Source organism: Toxotes jaculatrix, chromosome 12, assembly GCF_017976425.1.
Source record: "Toxotes jaculatrix isolate fToxJac2 chromosome 12, fToxJac2.pri, whole genome shotgun sequence".
Lineage (NCBI taxonomy): Eukaryota > Metazoa > Chordata > Actinopteri > Toxotidae > Toxotes > Toxotes jaculatrix.
The window spans coordinates 2,853,002-2,878,991 of record NC_054405.1 but is presented as its reverse complement, the minus strand read 5'-3'; the positions used below and the strand labels follow the sequence as shown (position 1 = coordinate 2,878,991).

Sequence of the window (25,990 nt, the reverse complement as noted above, 5' to 3'; positions counted from 1 at the left end):
AGAGGATCCCTGCCTCCTGGTAAATTAACAAAGCAGAGACACTATGGGAAAATTAAAGTTGATGCGCAGTTGAAATCTCTGCCAATCTTTTACCTCTAATGCTCCTCTTACATTTACTAATGAGCTGGACCCAAGGCTTTTGGAATCACGTTGAATAAGGATCCTTACCATTCAGTCACGCATTGATTTAACTCCGCGCAACTGCTTTGGAAATGCTTTGAAAATAACAGCTCATGGAAAAAATAATGCCACTTTATGCTTTTATATTAAAGAAAGTTTTTTCCATTTCAGTGGTTATGAAACTAAGCTAAAGCGCTTTTTATTTGTAGAAAGTGGATTTTGTCTGAAGTCTCAGTACAAAGAGGCTGTTTTAAAAAAAAAAAGGATTTCACTTGAATGCTCAGTGCCATTCGTGAGTGTTTGGAGACTGTATTCCTGGTCAATGAGATCTCTGTCATGGTGAGATATTGGTGTTGGCGCTCTCAAAATGAAAAATGCTAATTTGGTGTGTCTTTTGGCCAAATTCTGCAATTCAGAGATCCTAATTTATGCTTCAGCTCATCATCGGACACAACAGCTTTAAAAAAAAAAAAAAAGTGATGAGTATTATTACAGCTGAGGTTCCAGCAAACTTCACTTGCACTTTCTCAGGTTCCAGCTTTTCAAACTAAAACTAAACTGAACATCTGTAGCTTGCGGACTTTTGCTAAAACAAAACAAGACATTTGAAGATGCCACCTTGGACTCTGGGCGGTTTTGATTGGAATTTTGTCATTTATTTTTTGACATTTCATGGATCAACTGAGTAATAGATTAATTTAAAAAAAATCCAAATGAATCAGTAATGACAGTGATCATTAGTTGCAGCCCTAAAGGTATTAATTATTGATTGACTTGTGTTCAGATGACATCATGTTATAGTGTGAATCAGACTCTGAAAGTGCAAGGGTGTGGCTTTAATTCTTCATTTGCCTCCAGCTTATTCTGAGGACTGTTTGTCTGTAGTGTTCAGTAGTTCTGTAGACCAGTCAACCCTAACCAGCGGACTGTGAAAACAGGAGTATGAAGAAGTGAGTTGTATGAAACTACGACAGAATAATTTCCTGTCTAGCTCCATCTGCTTCCTCTTGTTTGGGGCAGGTGCTTAAAAAAGCGGTGGAGATGCTCACGTATCTTCAAGGTGAAACTTAAAAGGCTTCAAAGCTTGTGTCCTTAATAAAACAAATATTTTAAAAAAAACACAATTTTACGGAGCCCCTCTGGTGACATTGGATAAAAAAAATAATGCGTGGCCACGAGATAATAACGTGGCCTCGCGTTACGATCTCGTGGCCACGCATTTTTTTTTTTTTTTATCCAATGTCACCAGAGGGGCTCCGTACAATTTAGTTATCCACATCATAAACTTTTGATTTAAGATGCCAAGTGAAATATGGATCCTCATCATCCTCTGTGTAATTAGACAGTATCAACAAATAAATGATTTGTTGTGTTAGATAACTAAAAGGGAACTTGTAAAAAAAAAAATATATACCCATAAAAATGTGAAATGATTCACATGACATTTCACTAAAAGCAGAGACGATGTGACTTGGCAGTGTGTACCTCTTCTAAGGAACATTTGTTTTTCATGATGTTACAGCGCTGAATGATGTGACTGTAAGAGATTCTGTGGAGGTTTGTTGAATGACAGCTTTAATATCTGTTTAATCTGCGTCCCCGGACTGTTTTGTGTTTTTGAACATCTCTTTTTTTTAAGTAAACCACAATCATGGTTTCCAACATCAGCGAGCCTTTTCTGTCATCGCTGTCTCTTTCTCTGTGTCTTCTCGTGCTGCAGGAAAGAGACGACGGCACTCCTGGCGACCTGTTGATCAAACAGGCAAACCAAGACCAAGCCACAGTTCAGGCCACGGACGACTATGCTCAACGGGTCAGCATCGATGACAAATTCAGCCTGCTCATCACCCGGGCCTCGCTCAAAGACCAGAAGACCTTCACCTGCATGGTGGTGTCAGTCACCAACCTCCTGGAGTTCCCCGTGTCTGTTCTTGTTCACAGTAAGTTCAACACTGACACAGAAACAGTAAAAGTATGTCTGTCCTTCAGACTTAATTGTCTCATAAATCTTTTTTTTTCAACTTTATCTTTATTGATATTGTTATTGTTGTTGTTCCATGAAGCCATTTATTTCAACAGAACAGCAAATCATGAGCACTGACTAATCAAGCGAAAACCGAAGACTATTTGATTTGTCAAGCTTATTCAAAGATGTACGGGCGACATTTGGAGGCAGCTGTGCTAACAACCAGCTTGGCTTTTTAATAACATCAGAACTCAGTGTTATCCGTTGTGGATTTTGTCCCTTTTGCCCCCTTCTGTGCTGTAGGAAACACGGTTCTGAATCTGAATTTCACTCCCCAAAACTGCCCATGGATCCCATGTTAATGGGTTTTGCAAACCCAAGCGTGAAATAGGACATGAAGAGAATAGCTCAATAGGCCTTACAGAGAGTATTAGGTTGTAGTCAACAGGGGCAGGTTGAAATGATGTCCTGAAGCTTGAATATTAACACTGCAGTAAGTTTGCCCCCTAAGCATTCGGGATGAACTGGGCTGTCTTCTCGCCAGCTGCTGAACGTTGTCAGTGAAATCTCTGTTTTTGTTCTCATTGTGCAATTTTTGGACAAAATGAAGAAAAGAAGAACTTTGTTTAAATTCTCCACGAGCCACTCTTCTGTGATTCTGAAATCCTCTCTCTCTCTCTCTCTCTCGTTTGCAGAGAAACCGTCGTCAGTCGAGATTATGGACGAGTCTGAAGTATTGCAGAGGGACAAGCTCACAACGGTAAGATTCACTACAGCCCTGGAGGGGTTAAGCTGTCCCATTAGACCACACTAAATCTACACACAGAAATGTGTGTGTGTGTTGGCTGAAGTCATTTTTTATGGATGTACTGAATGTAAATATTTATCCACAGAGGGGACTGCTGTCTGTCTGTTTGACTGAGCTTGTAAATTTCAGTTGTAGGTACATCGTGAATAGTTTACCACATAAACCAGTCACACCAGAATAGTGTGACACAAAACCAGTTGAGAGTAGTGTGTGTGAGTTCCCAGGATGGTCATGTCACATGTTGAGTAATTTACATAGTCCAAGCAGCACGTTACAGCACGTCAAGAGTAGAGGAAAATGAAATCGGTCAAAAATAAAATACGCTTTTGAATTACAGTTTGCATTTACATGACATTATTGGTGGTTATTGGACTGTCTCAGTCTCAGTGTTCAAGGACACTGAGACATTTGATAGATACCGAGTTAGCTTTTTTTTTTTCTTGTGAGACACAACCAAATTCACACTGTCCTTTTCACAACATCCATCACTGCAGACCGTCTCCTGGATTTAATTTCCATAGATAATTTCTTATCAATGCAGTGTTGCATTAATGCACCCGCCTTTAATGTGAAGGGCCCCTTCATGCTGCCAAAACAGCTCCACAAGACCTCTGAATGTGCTCTCTGGTATCACGCACCAAGACGATAGCAGCAGATTCTTTAAATCCTGTAAGTTGCGAGGTGGGGCCTCCATGGATCAAACAGCACATCACACTGATGTTCAATAGCATTGAGATCTAAGACATTAGAGGCCCAGTCAGCATCTGTCATGTTTGTCAAACCACTCCTGAACAGTTCCTGCAGTGAGGCAGGGATCATTATCCTGCTGAGAGGCCACTGCAGCAGTGTTTAGGTAGGCTGTATGTGTCAGAGCAACATACATATGAATGCCTGGAACAAAGGTTTTCCAGCAGAACATTGCCCAGAGCATCACACTCCCTCCCTCCCTCCCTCATCTTGTCTTCTTCCCATAGTGCATTCTGCTGCCATCTCGTCCCCAGGTTAATGACATACACGCTATCTGCCACAAAGAAAACGAGATTCATCAGCCCAGGCCACCTTCTTCCAGTGGTCCAGTTCCCATTGTGCACAGGGTTCATGTGGGATTGTAGCACACGGGCCAGCCTTTGTTGATAATCAGTGTCAATCACTCCACCTGTCAGTGGTTTTAATGATGTGGCCGATGGATGTCACTTTGTGATGGTGGAGACTTCGTCCACTAGGATGGATTTTCTCTCTCTCTCAAACAAGTTTACTCTTTAGTTTTTATACGTCAGTGAAATGAAGTGGTAAATGATTCAGCAGTCATGTACATACACAGTTTGCATTTAATAGGATAAAACATGTGCAGCCACCAGTAAACCTCTTTAGGAGAAAGATGATTTATAGGCGGTTAATCTCTCCACTGCTGCAAACTGCAAACTATTAACAGGACACCTCTTGGTTGTGAACACTTATTTGTAAATTTCTAAAGCAGCAAACAGATCAGTTTGGAAATGAATCTGTCTTATCAGGCCTGCTTTATCATTTTAACTTCTCATGTTACTGAACAGACTCTCAGCCACATCATGACGTGTTTCAGGCTCCTCTCTCCTCTGGCCCGTTTGTGACATATCAGTGATTACGTAGTGGAATTTTTTCAGTGGAGATCCATGACTGTGGCAGGCGGACGCAAGAGCCGCAGTGAAAGCAAGGCTGCGGTTAAAGATGACAGAGCTCAGTATCAAAACGTCTCTTAGGGTGGCTGTTAAAATGCTTTTAACTTGAAAGCATTTACACGTTTAAAAAAAAAACCCACAACAAATGTCAGAATGTGACAACGCGCGCTCAGAAAAAGTGCGTCTCCGGGCTTTAACAATAGTGCATACGCTTCAAATCCAAACTTACTTAGATTCAGAGTTAAACACCTGACTCCTGCAAGAATTTCTCTCCTTATTTTGCAGTTTATGTTCACTCTCTGAAAACACACACACTCTCACATTCACTCTAGTGTGAGCATCTGTTGGAAAAAAAAAAGAAAAAAAAAAAAACTTTTGAAAAGCTGTGGCCAGCACATTCACAGCGGTCATCTGCCTCCTTTCTCTCTAGCAAGCAATGCACATTTCTTCCACCACATGCAGCATACACACATTTATTATGGATCAAGTGAGCACTGCTGCCTCTGTTGGTATTCCCACCTAAAAATTCAGGTGCTGTTGAACCGCTTTGAGCATTTTGTAGTGAGGGGAGAGAGACAGGCTGAGACGTTGGGAATAGGGGAGAGAGACAGAAGAAAAAGTGGGATTGGGAGAGAGGGATTTAAGTTTTGATAACTTGCATGAAGGATGATGGAGCGCACGGTTGCTTGAGACACGAGTGGAATTCCTAATTAGAGGACAGTGTTTAGTGGTGGAGAATGCAGGAAGGGTTTTTCAGATAGAGATTAAGTGAGCTATGCTGCTGAATTCATTAACAAACTGCCTTAGTACACACTCTGATGCTTTATTGATCTAAACTGTAGGAAGTAGGACTGTATACTATATCAGAATGGAGAGAAAAAGACAATAACTTTGGAAGACAGACTGGTTAGCCAGGTTTTCATCCTACAGCAGGATAATAACCCAAAACATTAGAAGAACAGACAGGTTGCTTCATATGATGGAAACCAGCACAGTCTCCAGACGTTCCTCGGCAGCGGTGGGAAAACAGCAGACTCAACTCACTTGACTTGATGTTGATAAAATCCTTTTGTCTTTGTGGCAGGCAGAATGAGAAATCAGCTGATGCTGCGCTGACTCCTTCGGATCGGGAACGGATCTGTTACTCTAATCGCTAGTCGAAGACTGGTAGTTAGCTACCCAAACGCTTTCACCTTTTTCAAAAGATTAAAAAAAAAGTTTGAACAGGAAACCGAAAACCCTGGGAGATTCCAGCGAGTCTCGTCCAGTAACAGGGTAGAATTTGAATTCAAGCTAAATTTCACACCTGGGTGAGCGTGGCGGGATTGGATGCTGTTCCAGCTCATCGTAGAGTCAGGCCTCTGGGTTTTGCCTTAGTGTTCTGAGCACGTGGCACAGGATCCCAACACACGCGTCTATAAATAATGTGGCGTTTACACTTTTATATTCACACTGACGCAGAAACTACATTCACTGACACACTCTTTTGGTGGGCCCGTATCGCCTCTTTACAACGCATTTCGGCTGGATGTCTGCTTGGTCCATTAAGTAAGGGTGTCATGTCTGCACAGGTAACAGCCAGATGTACTAACTCATTACAGTCTTGTAAAACGTCTCCCTTGAAGAGACAGGATGAGATGTTGTGGAATAGGTGTTTTGTTTTTAAATTGACTGTGATGGTGGATAATACATTTAGAAAAAGTAAGCTTCATTATCCAGTTAATGTGAGTAAGAGAGCGGAGCTGGACATTGTGCGTGGAAATGAGTCAGTGTGTTGATGCTGATGGTAAGTCATTTAAAGAGAGCTCTCTTCTTCAGCCTACAGTATGTTCAAAGCTCCTCGTGTAGATGGAAGCTGTGGCAATAAACAAGTTAGTGAATCTGTTTATTACATATGTTACATTTACACCATGTGGAAATGTAAGTTCCAAGCGTGGACCGTGACAGCTGCACCATTTGTATGACATGATGTTATTGACGTTAGTCCTGAGTAGGTGGAGGCACGGTACAGATAAAAGGGAAAACTACATTACCATTTAGCTGCACTGATTACTGCAGTATACCCATGGAACTAATTTGTGGATCTCTTGATACAATAAAGATAAATGAGAAAGAAATGAAGTCTTTGTGGGTCTCAAGACATTTTCAGAAATTCAAAACATTTTTGAGGACCAGCGTGGACTGGAAACTTGAAACTCCTAGTAGAAGTACAAGACAGCTTGTGTCCGGCGATTTTTAACTTATTTTTGCACATTTATAGGTTTGGATTTTTTTCTGAATTTATAACACGATAATTGAGGTTTTTGTGGACAAAACCATATCAGACGCTAATTATCATTCCAAGCAGAATAGGTTTGTGAGACTCAAAGCCACAGTATGCGAGTTCTGGAAATCAAATTAACGCTAGAATGAGGTTTGAAAGTGAACCAATCCATTCCTCCTGCCCCTCCCTCTCCCTGCTCTGTCACTCTCTTCCCAGCCCTTCACCTACCGCCACGTGGTGCTCACTGTCCCAGCTAATGCAAAAAAGTTACATACTGTAGCTTTAACATATGTATGGAGGAGATCTGTAAATAAAAACAGGCGTATGCATACACTGTAACTACATGCAAGTGTAATAAGTAAGTTACAAGTGTTTCTGCTGCTGTGCGACTCAGTTCTTGACAAAAGGCTGATTGTGGTGGGTCATGTTTTCTCAGCGGTGTGGGCTGTAGTATAGGATATGAAACCAGGCAGCATGAGAGGAGGAATGCTCTTGTGACTTCCTTGTTATCTGGTTCACACACGGCATATCTCTGCTACCTTTGCTGACCTTCAGTGCTGAAGATGTAGCCGTGAGACAGGGAGACCGTGTTGCTTATGAACACAAAAAGTAATTCATTCATGAATGAGATAGTTGTTTGTTCTCTTCTGGCACGCGTCCAACATTCTCCTGTTAATGTTGGAAAGCAGACATGCGGACGTTGTACAGCTCGAGAAATTAAAGTTCCACTGAAGTTGTTGTTTTTTTTTTTTGTTTTTTTTTTACAGCGAGGCTGCTAATAGGTATTTGTGCTGATATTTTTGGGCCATGTTTCATCCACAATTATTCTTTTCAGGGTAAAATTGCGTCTGTAATAATATTTACTATACCATCCACACTGAAAGCAGCAATGTTATACTGATGTGCTTTTGTGTAGAAATTGTTGCAATGAATAGTGATGAAACCCAGACTGAATTAAATGAATGTATTCCTCTGCTTCTTAGCATTCTCAGTTCAATGACTGAAATAAATAAAAACAACCTTGTGCGTGTTTTCTGTGTTATATTTTAATGTTTTCTTCCCGTCTCTGTTTTTGCTCAGGTGGGAACATGTGTTGCGACAGATGCAAACCCCGCAGCTACAATCACATGGAGAAAGAATGGAAAGCCCTTGGCAGCTGATGGGAAAGGTAGCGTATCCCATGCAGCGCAGCACACACAAGCTGCTGTCAGAAGGAGATCCCTCTGAGGGGGGGGGGGGGGTGTTTTTGTACAGGGTCAGGAGAGTGAAAATGAAATCTGTCACAGTGTACTGTATTTACCCAAAACAACAGCTTAACTCTTCTGTGTACTTGTGTTTGCCTGTGTGTGTGTATGTGTGTGTGTATGTGTGTGTGTGTGTGTGTGTGCGTGTGTTTGTCCCTTAATGTACAGCCGTCGTGATCACCCCCAGTATGAAAGTGGATCCAGCCACGGGTCTGTCCACCACCTCCTCCTTCCTCCAGTACACAGCCACCAAGGAAGACACTGGTCCAGTCTTTACCTGCGTGTCCACACACGAGCAGACCAGTCAGGAGACCCACCTTGAACCTCTTCCCATTCACTGTGAGTGAAATGCAGGGATACGGGGATATTGGTTTAAGATTTGCCTCTCTTTTTCAGTCAGATTGCTTCATAAAGTTTTATACATTTAATATGGAAGAAAAGCAGCGCCAAATTACACATCTCATGCAGTGTATTTATTTTTAGTCATACCTATTCAGAGACACAAAATGTGGGAGGAGGGAATGGAAATCTAGCTTAAATGGAGGAATTTTCTGTCTGCCCGTATTTAGATTTTCTCATCAACCATTCATCCGTTCGACTCCAAGCTTCGTGGGTGTATTGCTGAGTGTCAACAGCTTCAATCATCGCTTCTTGACGTGACAGCACGCACGTGTCAGGGTTTTAAGAAAGCCGGAACTCAAGCTGTGACGGTTTATGCGATATTGTGTTGTGCATTGGACATTTCAGCCCTTTCATTGTGTAACTTTGCGTAACTCACAGGAAAGCTGCAAACTGGACTAATAGAGGCCAAGCAATCACAGCCCCTACTGACAGCATTACACTGGTTAATACAAATAGCCTCTACACCTGATTTATCACTGCTGACTGACCACTGCAGCGATTTAAACACCAGGGAAAAGCAGGTGTAATATCTGCTGCTCTCACATCCTTCTTTTACTATATTCTTGGGGACCTGTTATAATGCATTCCCTACCCCTTTACCCTAAACCGGATTCTAACCCTGACCCTAAAACCAAGTCTTATCCCTCAAACAGCCTTTTACACTCATCAGGTTCAGTATTTTGGTCTCTTGGTGACTTCCTCCTTATTTGTCCTGACTTTCAGTGGTTCAGAGCAGCTCTGCTGTAGCTCCATGTGATGAACAGAGCCAGTAATGCCTCCAGGCAGACCCCCATAAAGTATTCATACACCAAATACACCATGATCCGAATAAGCTGAATTAAATGAACCGAATGAAACTCTCTCAATATTGGACCGATTGCCTGACGATAGCAGCACCCCGAATCTTACTGAGCGGTGACTGTCCGGTCTGCAAACCGCCCGGATTGGCCAACTCTAGCAACAGTTTAACAGAGAGGGAAGCCAGTCAGCAGCAGGGCTGCTGTAGCTATGAGACGTTTAATGCAGTTAGTGGGAAACTGCCTTAAAACAGAAGGCACTTTTGAAATACTTCAATTAGATTTATTTGAAATCTGAAAATAGGGGGGGGGGGGGGGGGGCACTACTTTCTGCCATGTAATTCAAAATCAACTTGCTGAAACAGAAACACATTTGTGAAGTGTCCATGCTTGATTCTACATAATGGCAAGATACAAAAATTACATACTGACTTACACCCATATATGGTTTATAAGGATTTTGCAAGGACACTGCAACACATTCAGTTAGACTATATACTGCTGTATAGAGATGGTTTCTTTTCTGTTCATCACATGTGAAGTAGTCTCAGCTGGTGCTCGCCTGTTGATTGAGTACATGCAGGTGTATAGAAGTTAATCACTTGTTGTATGAGGTGGTTTATTTATTTATTTCAGATTTCAGTTAAAGGATAAACCCCTTGAGATCTTTTTGTTTTCAAGTGTTTTTTTGTTTTTTTTGTTTTTTTTTTATTGCAAGGCTGTGGAAACTACATATCATGGTGGCATGATGAACAGTGGGCTTGCTCAAGTTTTCTGCTGTGGTTGGGTAAGGAAAGGAAAGGATTTTTCGGGATTTGAGGGCTTTGCACTGAACCGCAACAGGGACAGTCTGCGCACTCTTTGTGTTCCCGATCACATCCTTGAACTTTGAAGGGTGGAGATGGGAGGCTTGGATCAATAAGTGAAAACGAGGATCTTGAGAGACCTCATGAAGTAGCGGGTTCGTGGGGGAATTTCCAATTTGTGAGCTGCTGAGGTGACTTTTTCCAGCCCTGTGTAGTCCAGCCCTGACAGTCTGAAAGGTGTCTGTGAATCTTTGACACTCATGCTACCTTTTTCTTTTCTTCTATTCCTTTTTTTTCCTTTGATTGATCACCAAACCTCTCAGATCCGTCGGAGAATATTAACCTCCAAGTCCTGTCCAAGAGTCCTATCGTAGAAGGAGATAACGTGACGCTGAAGTGCCACGGTGACGGAAACCCTCCACCCAGCTCCTTCTTCTTCCACATCAAGGTCAGTCAGAGTTCTCAGCCATAGCAGACAGTGACAAAGGGCAAACTAGGTGTTGAGTTTTTGAGTTACTGCTGTGGGGTTTTAAAAGCCTTTACAACTGACTTTGCTATTTAATTTCAAATAATTACGTGGGCCTCTACATTGCTTTCTTCTCATAATAATTTTTTCCTGTTGTCATCCGATTCCTTCTTTCTTCCCTTTCTTTCTCATTTCCTGCCATTATAATAGAAGGATAGAAGCTAATAGTACCTCTCTCCTCTCCGTGCTCCTCCTCCTCTTCTCTCTCCACCAGGGCCAGAAAATGCAGGTGGAAAATACAGACAGCTATACTTTGACTGCCATCAGCAGAGAGGCTGCAGGTGAATACAAATGCTCCCTGCCTGACAACGAGGAACTGGAGGCCTCCCAAAGCATCGTTGTTAGCTGTGAGTACTCATGACATATGCAGAGCCTTACCAGACTGTACCACGGCAACAAGGGCGGGGGAAAACACTGCTGTAGCACACACGAACCCCCCCCCCAACTGCTGTCCTCGCTTTGCCTTTGCCTCAAGCCTGCAAACGGCTGCGCCCCCTACAAACTCCCCCATGTTCTTTCTGCCTTGATTGAAATTTCTGAACTTCTTATCTAAAACAAGGCATTTTAATTCACTGTAAATAAAGTCATAGGAGCAGAGTAATGGTAAGAAACTTGAAACTTTTAGAGCCCAGCCTGGCAGGGAGGCAGAGCGTGGAGTGCCAGGCAGGGAGGAGGAGAACTAATTAGAAATTTCTGACATCGAGTGAGCTAAAGTGACAAAGTGTTTGGGCGGGCGAGCAGCAGCGCAGGCAACTGATAAGCTGTTCTCCCTCCTACCATCCACCAGCACTCCCTCAAGTAATTACTCCCTGCTTCCCAGGTGTATGTTTCTGAGTCTTCAGTTCAAATGGGCCCTGTGATTGTAATAAAAAACAAGTCTGACACATTTTCCCTCCTCTATGTCCCATATTGCAGTTTCGGTGCATTTCACACATCTTAAAGAAAGAGCTCCCAACTTTTAAATTGAGTTTGTGACTGAGGGAAAGAAAAACAATAGCTCTCTAAATTGGAAATTGTTTAAGATATATTTTTGTGAGTGTGTGTGTTTCTCTGTGTCTCGAGGGAACGTGTCCTCGTAGAAAAGGAAAACTGCTGTTACTCTGGCTAGCCGGCTGGCAGTTAAGTAAATGTTCTCTGACAACTCGCAGCAACATTTACCACCTCTTCGTATGGTGTGATGTTTTTTTTCCCCCCTTTTCCTGCACTGAAAAAAATGCTTTGTTGAATTTACTCAATTTTAATATTGAACGTGGTTGCACGCAATATATTAGTCTAAATCTAGACATATTTTTTAAGTTAACTGTACTTAAAATTTTTGAGTAATTTCAAATAAATTATATAAGCAGTTTCAGCACAAAAATTCTGATTATTCTAAATAATCCCATGTTTAATTTACTTAAATTCATTATGTAATTCATATATTGTGGTTAACTTATTTGTTATTGTGCTTTAAATTAAATTGTTTTATTCTACATATGTAAAATATGTTAATTCAAATCTCAGTTTTATTTAAAACAATCAAAATGCATATGTAGATGTGGGGGTGGCCGAGAAACCCGGTATACAACAATGGGTTGTGGCAGACTGGAGCAATTCCCAATTCCATTTTATTTGACAAAATAAAATGGAGTCTTGTTCAAAAACTTCACAGTTAAAAAATGCACATTGGGCCAACCAGAAAGATAAAAGTAAGCAAAAAAGGGGGAAAAATTTCTCAAGAGCTCTTCTCAAGAAGAATCAAAATAATACAGAACAAAAGAATTGGCTCTAAACTGCCTTTCTGGTTATACCCTTAAAGTTTGGGCCCATGGCAGGAGCTATAATCTGGAGCTGTGTTCAGGAGCTGTGCTTCTCTCCTTTAGGCTCCGGCCACCACAGCCTCCTCACTTTTATACTGGTGGACTGCACCAAGAAATCAATATCAATTATCTCTTCCAGCACACTTACAATAATTCCAATACTAAATAACATATTATCAAATAGAAGTTCAGTTAAACTTACTTTAAAAACACATATTTCTTTTTAAACAAGATACTTATACAGGTCATTTCACCACAAAAGACAAAACACCCCTCCCACTCTACCACACTTGGTTTCTTCCCCTGTGAACCCCCCTATTTAACCAAATGGACTGCTCCAGCTCTGGTTTGGCTGTTCCTGGTCTGACAGAGGAAGAAGTGCAACAAAGGAGACAGGTCAACACAATTTAAATTCAATAAATCAAATACACGATCACAGTGTGACTTGTCTCCTTCACCCCCTCCTCCAAATGTTCATACCACACACATCACCACCAGCACTTCACACCAGGATCAACATTCTGATCAAATCTACCTGAGAAAGAGTGTGTAGCACATGTGCCTTACTTTAGTGCACGGGGTCTCCCAGTGACAGTAGAATAAAACAATTTAATTTAATTTAAAGCACAATAACAAATTAGGTAACCACAATATTTGAATTACATAATGAATTTAAGTAACTTAAACATGGGTTTAGTTAGAAGTAGAAAATACAATTACACGTTTTTTTTCAGTGTGCCAAAACTCGATGAGCAACCCCAAGCGGTTTAGTTTATTTGTATGATGAAATTTGTCTTAGATTCACTGGAGAAATTTAACTTGCTTTTAGAATTCTGACATTTTACAGCTTTTGTAATGGTGCACTACTGTGGCTCCATATCCTATGAAAGAGGACATTATAAATAACTCTGGTATCAGGATGATGTATGTGGCATTAAGTAAAAGCAAACTACAGTTTGCTACATTTATCAAGCTTTGGATGCATACACCATACCTGTTAGTAGAATGACAATTTAGTGCAATAGCTAAGTCACATTTCTCTGTACTGAGTTCACTTTTTCAAAACTCTTTCCTAGTTCTCTTTCCCAGTTCTCCTTCCCAACATGCTGCTCTGCACAACACTTTATCTCACATCCAAAATACACTAATTCAACCAGAACACTTAGGATTAACTCTGGTACCACAACACTAACATTTACCTCCCAACAAGAAAGCGTTGTCGCTCAGAACACACTGACCTAAATAACACGAGCAACAGGTGATGTCTTTGAAGTAGCTTTTATTTATTACCTCCGCCGAGCAGGTTCCTTTTTCAGCCATGTCTGTCTGTCTGTTGTCTGTGTGTTGTCGTTTTGGCTCGATTACACAAAAAGCACTGAACCCATTTGCACCAAACTTGGTGGAGCCATGGGACACGGGCCAGGGAAGAACCCATAAGATTTTGGTGCAGATCCGGTAAAAGGGGCGGATCCAGCAAATAAAGTAACAACTAAAATAATGACACTGATTTATTGCATGGGTCTACCTTAGAGTGTATGTAAGAGAATTCATTTCTGAATTCAAAAATGCCACAGTATGCTTCAGCAGGCTTTTTGCAGTCATTCCAAGTACACAAAATGAAAGTAATTCCAGTAATACAACATAAAATACAGAGACCATCACACACCGGCCACAAGTTCCGACCCATGAATACTGAGGGTCAAACAACACCTGTCTTTGAACCCAGCCATTTATTTTTGATCTCAGCTACACACCTGTAAAGTTTTGTGACTTGATCTTGCACAGTTACAACAGTATTGCTGTAACAAAATCTGCCACAGTAGCTGTCTCCAGGACCACATTTTGCTGTGAGACACACACACAGACTCACAAGGGGAAAAAAAAAACCCCTCTAATTCCTTTGTGGTTTGGGACTGTACATGGGATTTGTTGATATAAAGAAGACTGGAAAAGAAATGCTGAATAAATGTCAGGTGGTTTGGTTTTTATCAATGGTTTGTTTGTGGATGTGTTTAAAAGAAATGATTTAGCAGGCATAAAAGCTGAGCTCTCAGCAGAGACTGATGTCTGAAAGTGGACCTTGTGACATTAGTGTTGAATGAGTCTCCTTCAAGGTAATAGCATCATGGCAGCTTTGTTGCCAAAATGAATGGATGCTGTTGCTTACCCTCAGCCAACTGATTGGACCCAGTGAACAGAACCCTCCTTTTTCTTTCTTCTTTTCTCAGACCTGGATCTGAGTCTGAGTCCCACCGGGAAGATTGTAAAGACAGTAGGGGACGTCCTGTCTGTGAAGATGGAGAAGAACTCTTCGGGCGATGCTAAAGTGTCATGGACAAAGGTAACGGGTGCTGGGGTTGGCTCGCTGACCAGACGGAACTGGCATTGAAATAAAGAAGGAAATGAAAGTGTCTGCAAGGAAGCGGTGTTCATCTAAGTGTCTGTCTTCTCTTGAGTTCTGAAATAAATATTCCTGTGACCCTGAACAGGAGGCAAGTGGGCATAGGAACTAGATAGAGGACATCTTACATTCATAAATTATTGGATGTCCTACGTAGGACCAGCTGTGAGAGCAACTGGATAAGTGAAAGTGACAGTGGATGAAAAAGGAATTTGTTTGTTGTATAGTTACAGGTACACTTTGCTTTAGAAAGAGACAGACTGACATTGTGAATCTGGTTCTCAGAATGGAAAAGCAGTGAAGGAGCCAGAGTTTAGCAAGCTGATGTATGCTGATGCAGGAGTCTACAGCTGTGAGGTTTCCATGACCGGCCTCACACGACGTCAGAGCTTTGAACTGGTTGTAGAAGGTGAGTGTGTGTGTGTGTGTGATACTGACTCAACAAAGTGTTCGTATAACACCCACTGTGAGACACCTGTGAGATGCATCCCTCTTAGGTTGCTGCAGCACAGTCACTAGTTCAAATCTGGTTAAAATTTACCCGCATTCAGTATTTTATTTTGGGAAAACAGCTGGATTTTGTGAACCGTGTAACATGTGTGTGATCAAATGTTACGTCATAAGAAAAAAATAAATAAATAAAATGCGTTTTCAACAGGGAAGCCTGTGATCACCAGCCTGAAGAAACACCGCGCTGACGACGGCAAACACAAAGTTTTGACTTGCGAGGCTGAGGGAGTACCAGAACCCAGCTTCCAATGGAGCGTCAATGGCACAAAGGTAAGTGTGGGAGCATCAGTGAGTGACTAAAGGGTTCTTTGAGGATCCTGTCAGAGTTGGCTTTGCTCTCGCAGTTAAAGTAAAAAGAGCTCCTGCCGGGGCTTTTCACTCATTTTCCCTTTCGATGCATAGTGGAGAATTGTTCCAGCAAGTTTTCAGCTGTGTGACAACGTATTCTCAGACAATCCAGTGTGTTTTCAAATGTTTTTATCCTGGGAAAGAATCCCATAAAGGCGCCATGTGTGTTTGAGATTGATGGTTTTCACCAGACAGGGATTGTACACATTATCTCAGTACGCTCAGATCTTTAAAGGACACGATCGGATCATCACAGTGTACATCACATCAGTGTAAAGTTACACATAATGTCACAGTGAGGGAGATGCAAGAGAGAGAGAGCACACCATGGAAACGCGCTCCTTTAAATCTTACTCTTTTTAATTAGCCAGGTCAACCTTTCTTCATTCAGCCTCAGTACAGAACATGATTCACTCTAGTATATAAAGTACTGATCAAGATGTTCTGTGATGAAGTACTCCAGGCCCCATTGTAATGCAGGCAATGCTCTAACATATTATGGCCCAGTTCACAGCTGGCGTTAACATGGTTGTTGTTTTTAACCAGTGGGGGGCAGCAGTGCACTTCCCCTACCTTTGTCTGCTGGAAATTAAAGAGAAGAAGAAGAACATTGAAATAAATCTCTTAAACTGCTTAAAGAATGTGGCCATATGTGCCCCCAGACTACCTCTGAATGTGGTGATCGGATCTCAGTGTATCCTCAGTTCGTCTTTGTCACATCTGTATTACTGTATCACCCAAGCCAGGTGTGACCAGCACCTCTGCTGGCCGGATTCAGGAGGTTTAGTGTTTTCCTCTGCATTCAGAATGAGTTTGCATTTTGGCTTTACCTGCCAGACTCTCACAGCATATCTGCAGGGCTCAGCTGCCCCGTCTGATGTTGACATTGGCAGTGTTTGCCTCCGTTTATCTGTCTTCCCGGCATCCCACAGTTCCCCCACCTGTTGAGCAATGTACAAAATATCCTGTAGAATGCAAAAGTCAATAACGTGTGTGCAGCTAAAAGAGGCTGCTACATGTGCTGTTTCTTTCCTAAACATTTCCAAATCTCCTTATTTCTGCGAATATCCTTTCTTTTTCTTTTTTTTTTTCTCCTGTGCCTCCAGGAGGAGAGCACCTATATCAACGGCAAGGCCACCCACAAACTCACTGTGGTCCCAAAGGTGAACCTGACTGTCATCTGCAGTGTCAGCAACAGGATGGGAGACGATGCCATGACCATCAATGTTTCCTCTGGTAAGCCCATGCTTGTCAAGTTGGTTGGTTGGCTTTAATTTCCCAACTATGGGGAATGAGAGAGGTGCACTCAAACTCCTGTGTTACAGAGAAGTGAAGTTAAACAGCTTCAGCAGACAACATACAGGCTTTTGTTGTTTTGAATGAATGCATTACATTAATTAGCCATCATTAGTAAGAAACAGAGGGAGACAATTAGTCAAACTGAATTTAGGCTTCACTCTGGTTGCAACCATTCTCCAAGACACATGAGTTTTTGTGCAGCTCCGCTGTGGAGGAAACAAACGGGCGGCTGGTGTTTTTGTGCAGCCGTCAGTGAGACTTCACAGGCTTATCGCCTCTCTTTAATATGGGCTGCTCATCGTAACACTTCAGCTCCGGTTCTACAGCAAGAGGACGTTGCATTAAACAGGACAACATTTAAATAAAGCAACACCGACTCCAAGCCTCTCTGCAATTAAAGGCAGTTCAAGCTGCCGCGGTTAGAGTTATCTTATTTTTTTATGGTCATCCCAGACGATAAGATAAAACTTTAATAACTGGCACAGTGAAATTGGGTCATTGCACCAACACATTAATTAAATGAACAGGGCATAACAAAGTATATAGGCATAAGAAAATGTGGGGTTTTATGAATATATTGATAAAAATCTATATTTAAAGCTGTGAGGAAGCAAAACATAAGAGGAGTGTATGAGTATACCAAATACTGAATATATTTATTTTGAAGTGTGAGTGATACTGACATCTAGAACAGCACTGACACGTTTATTTAAGACCCTGAAATAACCAGTTTTAAGCAGTAAAGACAATGAGCTTGCAATCAGCAGTTCTCATCACAGCTGGGTGAACGGTGGACAGAACATCTAAAGCATCTCTCTGTTGCTTTTTGCAGCTTTACACCCCACAAAGCAAGTTCTCTCCTCGCTGCAGATGTTTTTGTGGTACCGCTCGTCTTTTTTTTGTTCTTCTTCTTCTTCTGTGGTGGAATACGTCGGCATGAAGAGAATTCAGATCAGTGGGAAATCATCAGATCATCGATTTAGAGTTAAAAGTCAGAGAGCCGATCACAGAACCAGACCCTGTCTAAGCAGGTTTTGGGGTAAATGATGCTGTATTTAGTGAAATAACTGAGCCCAGTAAAGTGCTGCATAATTGCTCTTTGTTTCATTCTCTAGCAATAGATTAAACCTATTATCAACAGCAGGAATGCAGAATGTGCTTTGTTTGGAACTTGTATTTAAAATGTGTGCAGACACGCCAGTTACACACACAGTCCTTACCCTGTGCCTACTATAGAAAGTGGAACGCAAAAACAGATAAACAGAACAAAAAAAAAAAAAGGAGTATGTAATGAAAGGCCTGGGACTGTCAAAGGCTAACACTGAGTGCTACCTACAGTGCTATCCATCCATTCCATGCCTACATGCTGTGCCATTGCTGTTCCTCCTCATTCTTTCTTTCTCTCTCTCTCTCTCTCTGTGATAATCCTAATTTCTTTTGTCTCTCCTCCTCCGTCTCTTATTTCCTGGGTTTGGCTGGATTTCTTGTTTGCCGGGGTCCTATACCCGTCTGGCTGTCTTAAGAGCCTCTGCCTGGCACATGTTCTGAAAGCTTAGTAAATTGCTGTCTTTTAGAAGGTATTGTTGCTTTCTCTCTTTCCAAGATGCGGTTTGCTTGATTGGTTTGGTTGTGGTGAGGCTGCACCTGGCAGAGTCAGCGCCGTATTTAGTTACAGCATATGTATGTTTTTCTTTGCCCTTCTTTATTTTTTTCAGAGTTCTAATTTTTTTTATGTTTGATTTCAGTTTTTAAGGAGGAAAGGGAAGAAAAAGGTAAGATTTTGTTTTTCCTTTGCCCTTATCTTTTATTTTCTAGACTAGTTTGTTTTTTTTTTGTTTTTTTTGTTCTATCTTACTCTGCTCTCAGTACACACTCACCACTTTCTCTTCATGCACAAACTGACCCATATTCATCACTTCACTTCACGTTATTGTTTTTTGTTTTCTTTTTTTTTTTTCAACCTGGCTCACTCATTGCAGAAAAGCTCTCAGAAAAAATTAGAGGGTGCCTGATTATGATTAAAGGACTGCGGACAGTTCTGTTAAACGATGGAAACACAGTCATCATACCCATCCATGTGTCACCGGCGATAGCAGCATCTGAACTACACATTCCCTCTGGATGATGGGCTACTATTCATTCAAAGCATATACTTTGAATAAGGGGAGATCAGTGGGAAGTGTACGACAGTATCGACTGAGGCAGGAACAGAGGAAAGCTTCGGTGTTCGGCCTCACGCAGGATTCCCCCAGGATGAGTAAAACCTTTCTGACTGTGGTGAGGATGATTCGGCTCTGAGAGGAGATAAAACAGCCCATCGCCCCACATTATACATGAGAAAATAGAGTAAACAAGCTGAGCAATAGGAAGCAAATTCATGTACATGAAGAAGATCATGATTAAAATGCTAAAAAGGGGATCAGAAGGGGAAAGACTTTAGCCTGCAGTGAGGAGTGATTATAGCCTTGGGGTTGATGTTAGAAGGCCAGAGGATAGAGATTTCTTTATTTATTTCTTTATTTATAGCATACCATGAAGGCCAAAGGGCTGGTGGAGGCCAGAGGGGGGTAAAAGAAAAAAAAAAAACACACACAACACACAGTGCATGAAAAGAGTCAGCAGCGGAGGAAGATGTTAAAGCCATAAGTAACAAAATGTGGATTTTTAATTTGGAACAGTTGTTCAAACAGAAAAGTCAACCAAAAGATGGAGGACGGACGGATGGAAGTTTGACACTGTTCAACAAGATCCGACAGAAGACGTGAGAAGCTGGAGGCGGTTGGGCTGCTTTTACCTCTAACCCCACCTTAATGACAGATAGATTCCACTGATATTTTTTTTAGCCCAAATGCATCAAGATTGTCAGCTTTAAAGGAGCCAGACACCTTAAGCTACGACCCTTATGCTCTGATGGCATTAAATAGGAATTTAGGAATAGTCTTCGGTGAGTCAGTGTAGCTGATGCAGATACGTACAGATAGAACGGTTCACTGGAAACAGCTGCTCTGCCATTTTTAAATTCCCGTGGAAGTCACTGTAACAAATACACACCATGCATCTGCATCTGAAGCACAGGTGTGATTACCTGGTTGGGAAAACTGTGGTGAGTGTGATGGTGAAATAGATACGAGTGACGGCTGACAAAAACACTCAGCCTGACGTGCTCTTTCTTCTTTTGTGTCTCCTGTTCTTATTTAAAGAACACACCAGACACCACCTCCTCATAAACACCCAGCGTTTCATCGTGCGCTGCTGATGTGACTGTCCCGGGAACGTAAACACAGCTCCTCTCAGTTTGGTGTTTAATGTCGCTACAGTAACCACGAGGACAACCATAAACACAAGACCAAGCTGTAAAGCGCTGTGTGATAAAGTGTCAGCCAATGAAACTTTGTGGTCTGCGTATGAATTAGCACAACAGAGGAGAGCTTTAGAAGGTGGTGGGAATAAAATGTTAGCATGGAGCTTCACAGTAAACAATCTACCAAGGACACGTGCTGGGATTTTTTTGGGGGGCGGGTGTTTGTTCTCAACACAATCTTTCAGTGAATTCCTTTGGGTGCAGTGTGTGTGCGTATGTGTGTGTTAGTGCTACAGCTGAAGCAGAGTACTGCTGTGTGTTTTCAGGCGCTCAGGAGGACTCAGACGACCAGGCCAAGGTCATCGTGGGCGTCGTGGTCGGGCTCCTCTTTGCTGCTGCAGTAGTGGGACTCATCTACTGGCTCTACATGAAGAATTCAAGGTAACACACAGTCGAGTGAACGCTTGTCTGTATGTTTACATTTTACACTTCACTTTCCCCCTAGCTAACACTTCAGCATTCCACACAGAGGACAAACCAGAATTTACTCCCTGGAGAGTGAATTTAGAATAATAACCAGCAGGAGGGCGGTCAAGGGTCAGAGCCACAGTATCTCTGACAGGCAGAGGGAACGAACTCTCCTGTCTGCCCTAAAGTGATCACAAATGTCAGGGAAGTGATGAGCAGCCGGTGGTCAGGTGGGAGGTTTTCAGAGCACGCAGCAGAGGGAGGAGCCGGCTGACTGTGCCCGCGTGTAGGGTGCGAGGTGAGAAGGTCATCCTGTAGCTGAAGTAAATCAGGCTTTTTCTCTGTATTCTGTATTCACCACAGGCAAGGAAGCTGGAAAACCGGCGAGAAGGAGGTGGGAACGTCCGAGGAGAGCAAGAAACTAGAGGAGAACAATCACACTGTTTAAAGGTGCTCAGGCTGCTCTGTGTGGGATGAAAGAGGTAAGAGCCATCACCTTCTGCTGCTCTCTTTGATTTACCGTGTCATTATAGGTGTAAGTTATTAAGCAGAGTTTCGGGTTATTACAGCTTGTCTTATTTTTTAAATAAAGTTCTATCATCGTTTCCTGTCAGCGCTCAGCTAACCTCCCTGTGCCTCACACAGAAAAATGCTTGACTTAACTGACTTGACTGAATTATTCACGCACACTTTCATTCATTAGATCTATAAAGCCTCGCTCTGTTCTATAAATCTCAGTGATGGAGGAGGTGGGCAGCTCGCGTGTCCTTTACCACATAGCAGCGCATCTGTTTCACAGCTCTGAGACATGTCAGTGCAAACAAACAGTCAGGCTTTAAGATGAATGTGGATGTGTCTGATGTTTAAAATGTTGACTGAAATGATTATTGATGACTGATGATTGATCTGCATGTCTCTGTGGGGGACGCAGCAGTTGGAAGCAGTCTTGTGGCATCAAACTCCAGCCTCCCCAGCTGGCTGCTGACGCGCTCCATCAGGCTCCACATAAACGCAGCAAACAATCCACGAAGTCCTGCCCTGGCCTGCTGTCCCACCTCACTGTTTGAAGTCTGCAGTGAGGCTGCATCGTGTTACTGTGTCATTTTGTATTTTTGTTACTGTGTGTGTTCCTGGTGAATGTTCCCTGTTATGCTTTTATTTGAGTAATTCCATGAGGCTGTATGGTGTTTGTTTTTTTCCTTTAGGTTGCTTTTTTTTCCTTATGTTCTAGAATTTCCTCAAAGAATGTAAACGCCCTCTACACTTCGAAAGGCCTGTACAACAAATCAGAGTTCTCTCTCTCTGTGTGTGTGTGTGTGTGTGTGTGTGTGCGTGCGCCCTGGCTCCCGCTGAGCATGTTAACGTTCATTTTCTTTGTATTTCCACGTTCCTGGTGGAAACTCCTCTGTTTGTCTGTGCTGAGAGAAAAATGCCACTTCACAGAAAACAACCTCAGTATCACTGTAACCTCCTGTAAACTTTAAGGTCTCTGGGTTTTAAACACTGGAAGATGGGCTGTCTAAATATTTAGTTAATGGATTCCCCTCGGCAATAAGAGCTCTAGTAATAATTATGGTGTTAGATATGGAACTGGATGTGCTGTGTTAGATATGGAACTGGATGTGCTGTTAATGATTTCTATACATGCAGTTGATTGCGACCGCAATCCAAAACTAAAAAGGAACGTCATTTGTGTCGATGTAAATTGGACTTCAGCGTAATGAGCCCGCTAATTAGTTGTTTTTGTAAATGACAGTCATTTTTCCCCCTCTTCAGCTCTTTTCATTTTTGTTCTGCCCGTCTCAGGAGGGACGCGTTAATTCCTGTATGTCGCAATTAATTTGATCTGAAAACACAAAAGTGTGAATCAGAAAGCTACAACTGTTTAAGATGTTTGTTTGTTTTTTTTAAGTTTATGCTAAAATCAGTTGGCTCACCTGAGATTTCGTTTGATACACTACACTGTCGTCTTCATGTCTTCTACCTGTGTGCTCTGCAGTTCCTGTACCATCCTGTCAAAGCTCAGACCATTATTTTGAAGTTTTCTCCCCATGTTTTCACTTTGACAGAGCTTTACTGATGCCAGGTCTGAATGTTCTCTTTTATTTTGTGTGTTTTTGATGTATTTATATTATATTGTGTGCACAACCTGCCTGGATGGTTGAGCTGCAGCATGCAAGATAATTTTTTTTTCTTCTTTTTTTTTTTTAAGCCTGTGTGGATGGCGCCTCGTGTTGAGAACATACTGTATGGGGTGGGGTGGGGGCATATACAGTACCTGCGCTCATTCTCTCTGCTGTAATGTTATCATTATTATGGTGTTATTTTAACTAAGTGGTGTGAAGGATAACCCAAACGGAAGACAGCGGTCGTGACGCGTGTGAAGGTGACGGCTCCCTGGGTTCATCCCACAATGCAACACAACCCAGTGTGACCCACCAAAGACAAACTGTTGACGAGATAGTTTGAGAGGAATCATGACCCTTGTTAACGTTTATAGTTCAGTTTACTTACTTCGTGCACAGCTGTTCACTTCAGGATATTTAAAGCTTGCTGAATATATTTGCATATTTATGACTCATGTTCTGATTAATAACTTAACAACAGAAGCTTCAGACCTTTCATTGAAGGTAGGAATCACGGGGCAGGTTTCAGACTGCAGTGGTTGTGGGGGGATGTTCTGATCTCTTAGATGCCGGTTTTCTAAACTGTAGTCAAAGACCTAATATTCCATTCTCTTTTTTTTGTTTGTTTTTTTTTTTTTTTTTTTTTTTTAATGATGTTACCAGACGTTACCTGTGTAACACACATCCCCACCCAACATGTTCAAATTCACAACAGTACACAACTGCATGACATGAAAGCAGGAGGTCAGCATTTTTTTTTAACACCTTCTCAGTTGTTGTTGGTTTTCTTTTTTTTTTTTTTATTCGTTTTTCCTTTTCAAATAATCAGGTCAGCAGTGAAACCAAAGAGGGTAAGATGAGAAGGTCCTAGCAGTGTTGTAAATACACACTTTTGTTTTTTTTGTACTGTTGTTGACAATAAAGTGTACATTTTGAGAAAAATAGTGCTACGTCCATGAGTTTTTGTCAATAAAGAAATCCTCTTTCCCTTCACTGGGATCCAAACGCACAACCCCACAGATGTAATAAAAAAAACTTTTTTATTCTTACAAAGTTTCAAACAAGGATCACCCATAAAGGGGAAAAAGGCACAAAAACAAAAATACAAAACGTGAAAACAAAATCACTCTAGTGAGGCAACAGGATTGAACAAGGAGCAAAAAAAAAAAAAAATCAAACCAGAAACAAAGTAACAATACAGGTGAGAGGCAAGAACGAACTGACCAGAACACAGCTAAAGACGAGACTTAAATACACAAGGCAATGGGCAACAGGTGAAACCAATTAGGGCGGGGCAGACAATCACAAAGGTGGGAAACAAGACAAAGACAGGAAATAGAACAAGACAAGATACACAAGGGCAGTGATTTCAAATTAAAACAGGAACAGTAAACAGAACTTAACAAACTAAACAAGACTCTGAAAATGTCCACAAAAGAGAGTTCAAAACAATCATAAGAAAAAGGGTTCAGAAAAAAGCCCCCTTAGGGGCTAGTCATGACAAGCATGATGTACACCTGAACATGTAACAGCTCAGCAACGAATTACATCACATTACACTGCATTATATTCTATCACCTGTGTGTTATGCTTTAAAAACCAACTGTGATGCCTAAGGTTGCATTTCATGGCCATAACTTCACTCATGGCAGTTACACACACACACACATTCATAATTACTGACACTGAGGACCAGTCTCAACCAGTCAGCTGCCATGACAACCAGAGCTGAAGAAGAAAACAACTGTATTTACAAGGAACTATTTTGCTCACGTCCATGCAGGACCTCTGGCACAGAGGGTCACGAGTGGTCTCAGCTTTTGGCCCCCTGACCCCTGCGACCACAGTGTCTCCTGCTAAAGTTGAGCCAAGTTAGCCTCCAAGTGTCCAGCAGGACCACTGTCGATAGGAGACAGTCCCGGAGGCTGATTCGTTTCCCCTTTTTGTCGCCCGCCTCAGACCAGAGAACCACTTAAAGTCCAACACGAAGAGAAACAAATGACACAGCTGTAACATCACTCCAGTCTTTCTCCTGCTGATCTCTCTGCTAATTAGCAGCTTTGCTGTGTGGTGATGATGACAATGTGACTTTGTTTGTGCCCACTGCAGGCCACTCCAGCCCCCAGAGAGAGATGCGAGGTTGTGGGAGGACAATTGAGATGAGTGTGGGAGGATGTGAGCTCCATCAGCTGTTGTTCCTCGGCTTCCCGCTGAGAGTCCCTGATTTCTTCGGGGAGTCTTGAGCTTAAGCCCCCAGCATCCTCTGCGTGTAAATTCTAAGACGTTGGGTAAAAATACAGACGGAGAAACCCAGCAGCCCCGGGAGGCAGTTATTTTGAGACACATTCCCTGGATGATTCAGGTTGGCTCAGTGAGGATGAAAAAAAAAAAAAAAAAAAAAAAAACAAACAAACAAAAAAACCTCTCGGTATTGGCATTTCAAACCAAATGTACTGTCCAAGGCATTTGCATTAGCTAATAGTGCGTTGTGGAACAAATCCGTGATGATGCCTTGAACAAACAAAATATGCCAAAGTGTGTTAAGAGCGAGAGGAATTAAGAGATTCTGTTTCCTCACTTCAGCTTCTGAGCATCGTGTTGGAGGTGTAATGTTTTTTCATTTGAATTTTTTTTTTTTTTTGTAATATTTTGAATCTTCATCCATTTTCACTCCAAAATGAGATTTACTGAAACCACCTGACCTGCCAAAGACACCCCCCCCCCCCCCCCCCCCCGTCCCCCCACTGCCACCTTTAAGTATCTTAACCCTTTAATCTTACTAAAGAATGATTCCGATTATATTTGAGTTTATGTGAAGTATTTCAACAAATCGTGTGTTTAACTGCTGTTTAACTCAGTGTCATGTCCCACGGTGCAGTGCATGCTGGGAAAAGAGGTGGGGGGGTAATATATGAATGCATTGTTCTCTGCAAACATTAATATACCACTTCCACCTTTATGAATATTCATGAACTTGGTGGCCATAAGAGACCGTTCACACTGTACATGAATATTTAACTGCTCACCTGAAGAAAACAAAGAAACTCCTGAAGCAGCTGAACCCGAGTGAACTCAGGTTAAAGCATAAAGCAGCTGGTATTCTGTACTTGGCCACGAGCTCATTGTTTCTTGCTGAAGTGGGACTGAG

At 42.0% G+C, this 25,990-nt stretch overlaps 1 protein-coding gene across 1 annotated transcript in view; it reads left to right on the top strand.

The window, feature by feature from the left end:
• The window catches only part of alcama (activated leukocyte cell adhesion molecule a), a 58,455-nt gene extending 36,125 nt beyond the window's left edge, over nt 1-22,330 (top strand). Inside the window, exons 3-16 of the mRNA XM_041052113.1 lie at nt 1,841-2,060; nt 2,782-2,846; nt 7,896-7,983; nt 8,228-8,398; nt 10,388-10,512; nt 10,805-10,937; nt 14,618-14,730; nt 15,076-15,199; nt 15,449-15,570; nt 16,755-16,884; nt 18,693-18,719; nt 20,575-20,689; nt 21,080-21,198; nt 21,648-22,330. Of these exons, the coding sequence (XP_040908047.1) occupies nt 1,841-2,060; nt 2,782-2,846; nt 7,896-7,983; nt 8,228-8,398; nt 10,388-10,512; nt 10,805-10,937; nt 14,618-14,730; nt 15,076-15,199; nt 15,449-15,570; nt 16,755-16,884; nt 18,693-18,719; nt 20,575-20,689; nt 21,080-21,164 (1,518 nt within the window). The 3' untranslated portion in view covers nt 21,165-21,198; nt 21,648-22,330. The remainder of the gene's footprint in view (nt 1-1,840; nt 2,061-2,781; nt 2,847-7,895; nt 7,984-8,227; nt 8,399-10,387; nt 10,513-10,804; nt 10,938-14,617; nt 14,731-15,075; nt 15,200-15,448; nt 15,571-16,754; nt 16,885-18,692; nt 18,720-20,574; nt 20,690-21,079; nt 21,199-21,647) is intronic.
• The last annotated feature ends 3,660 nt before the right edge of the window (nt 22,331-25,990 follow it).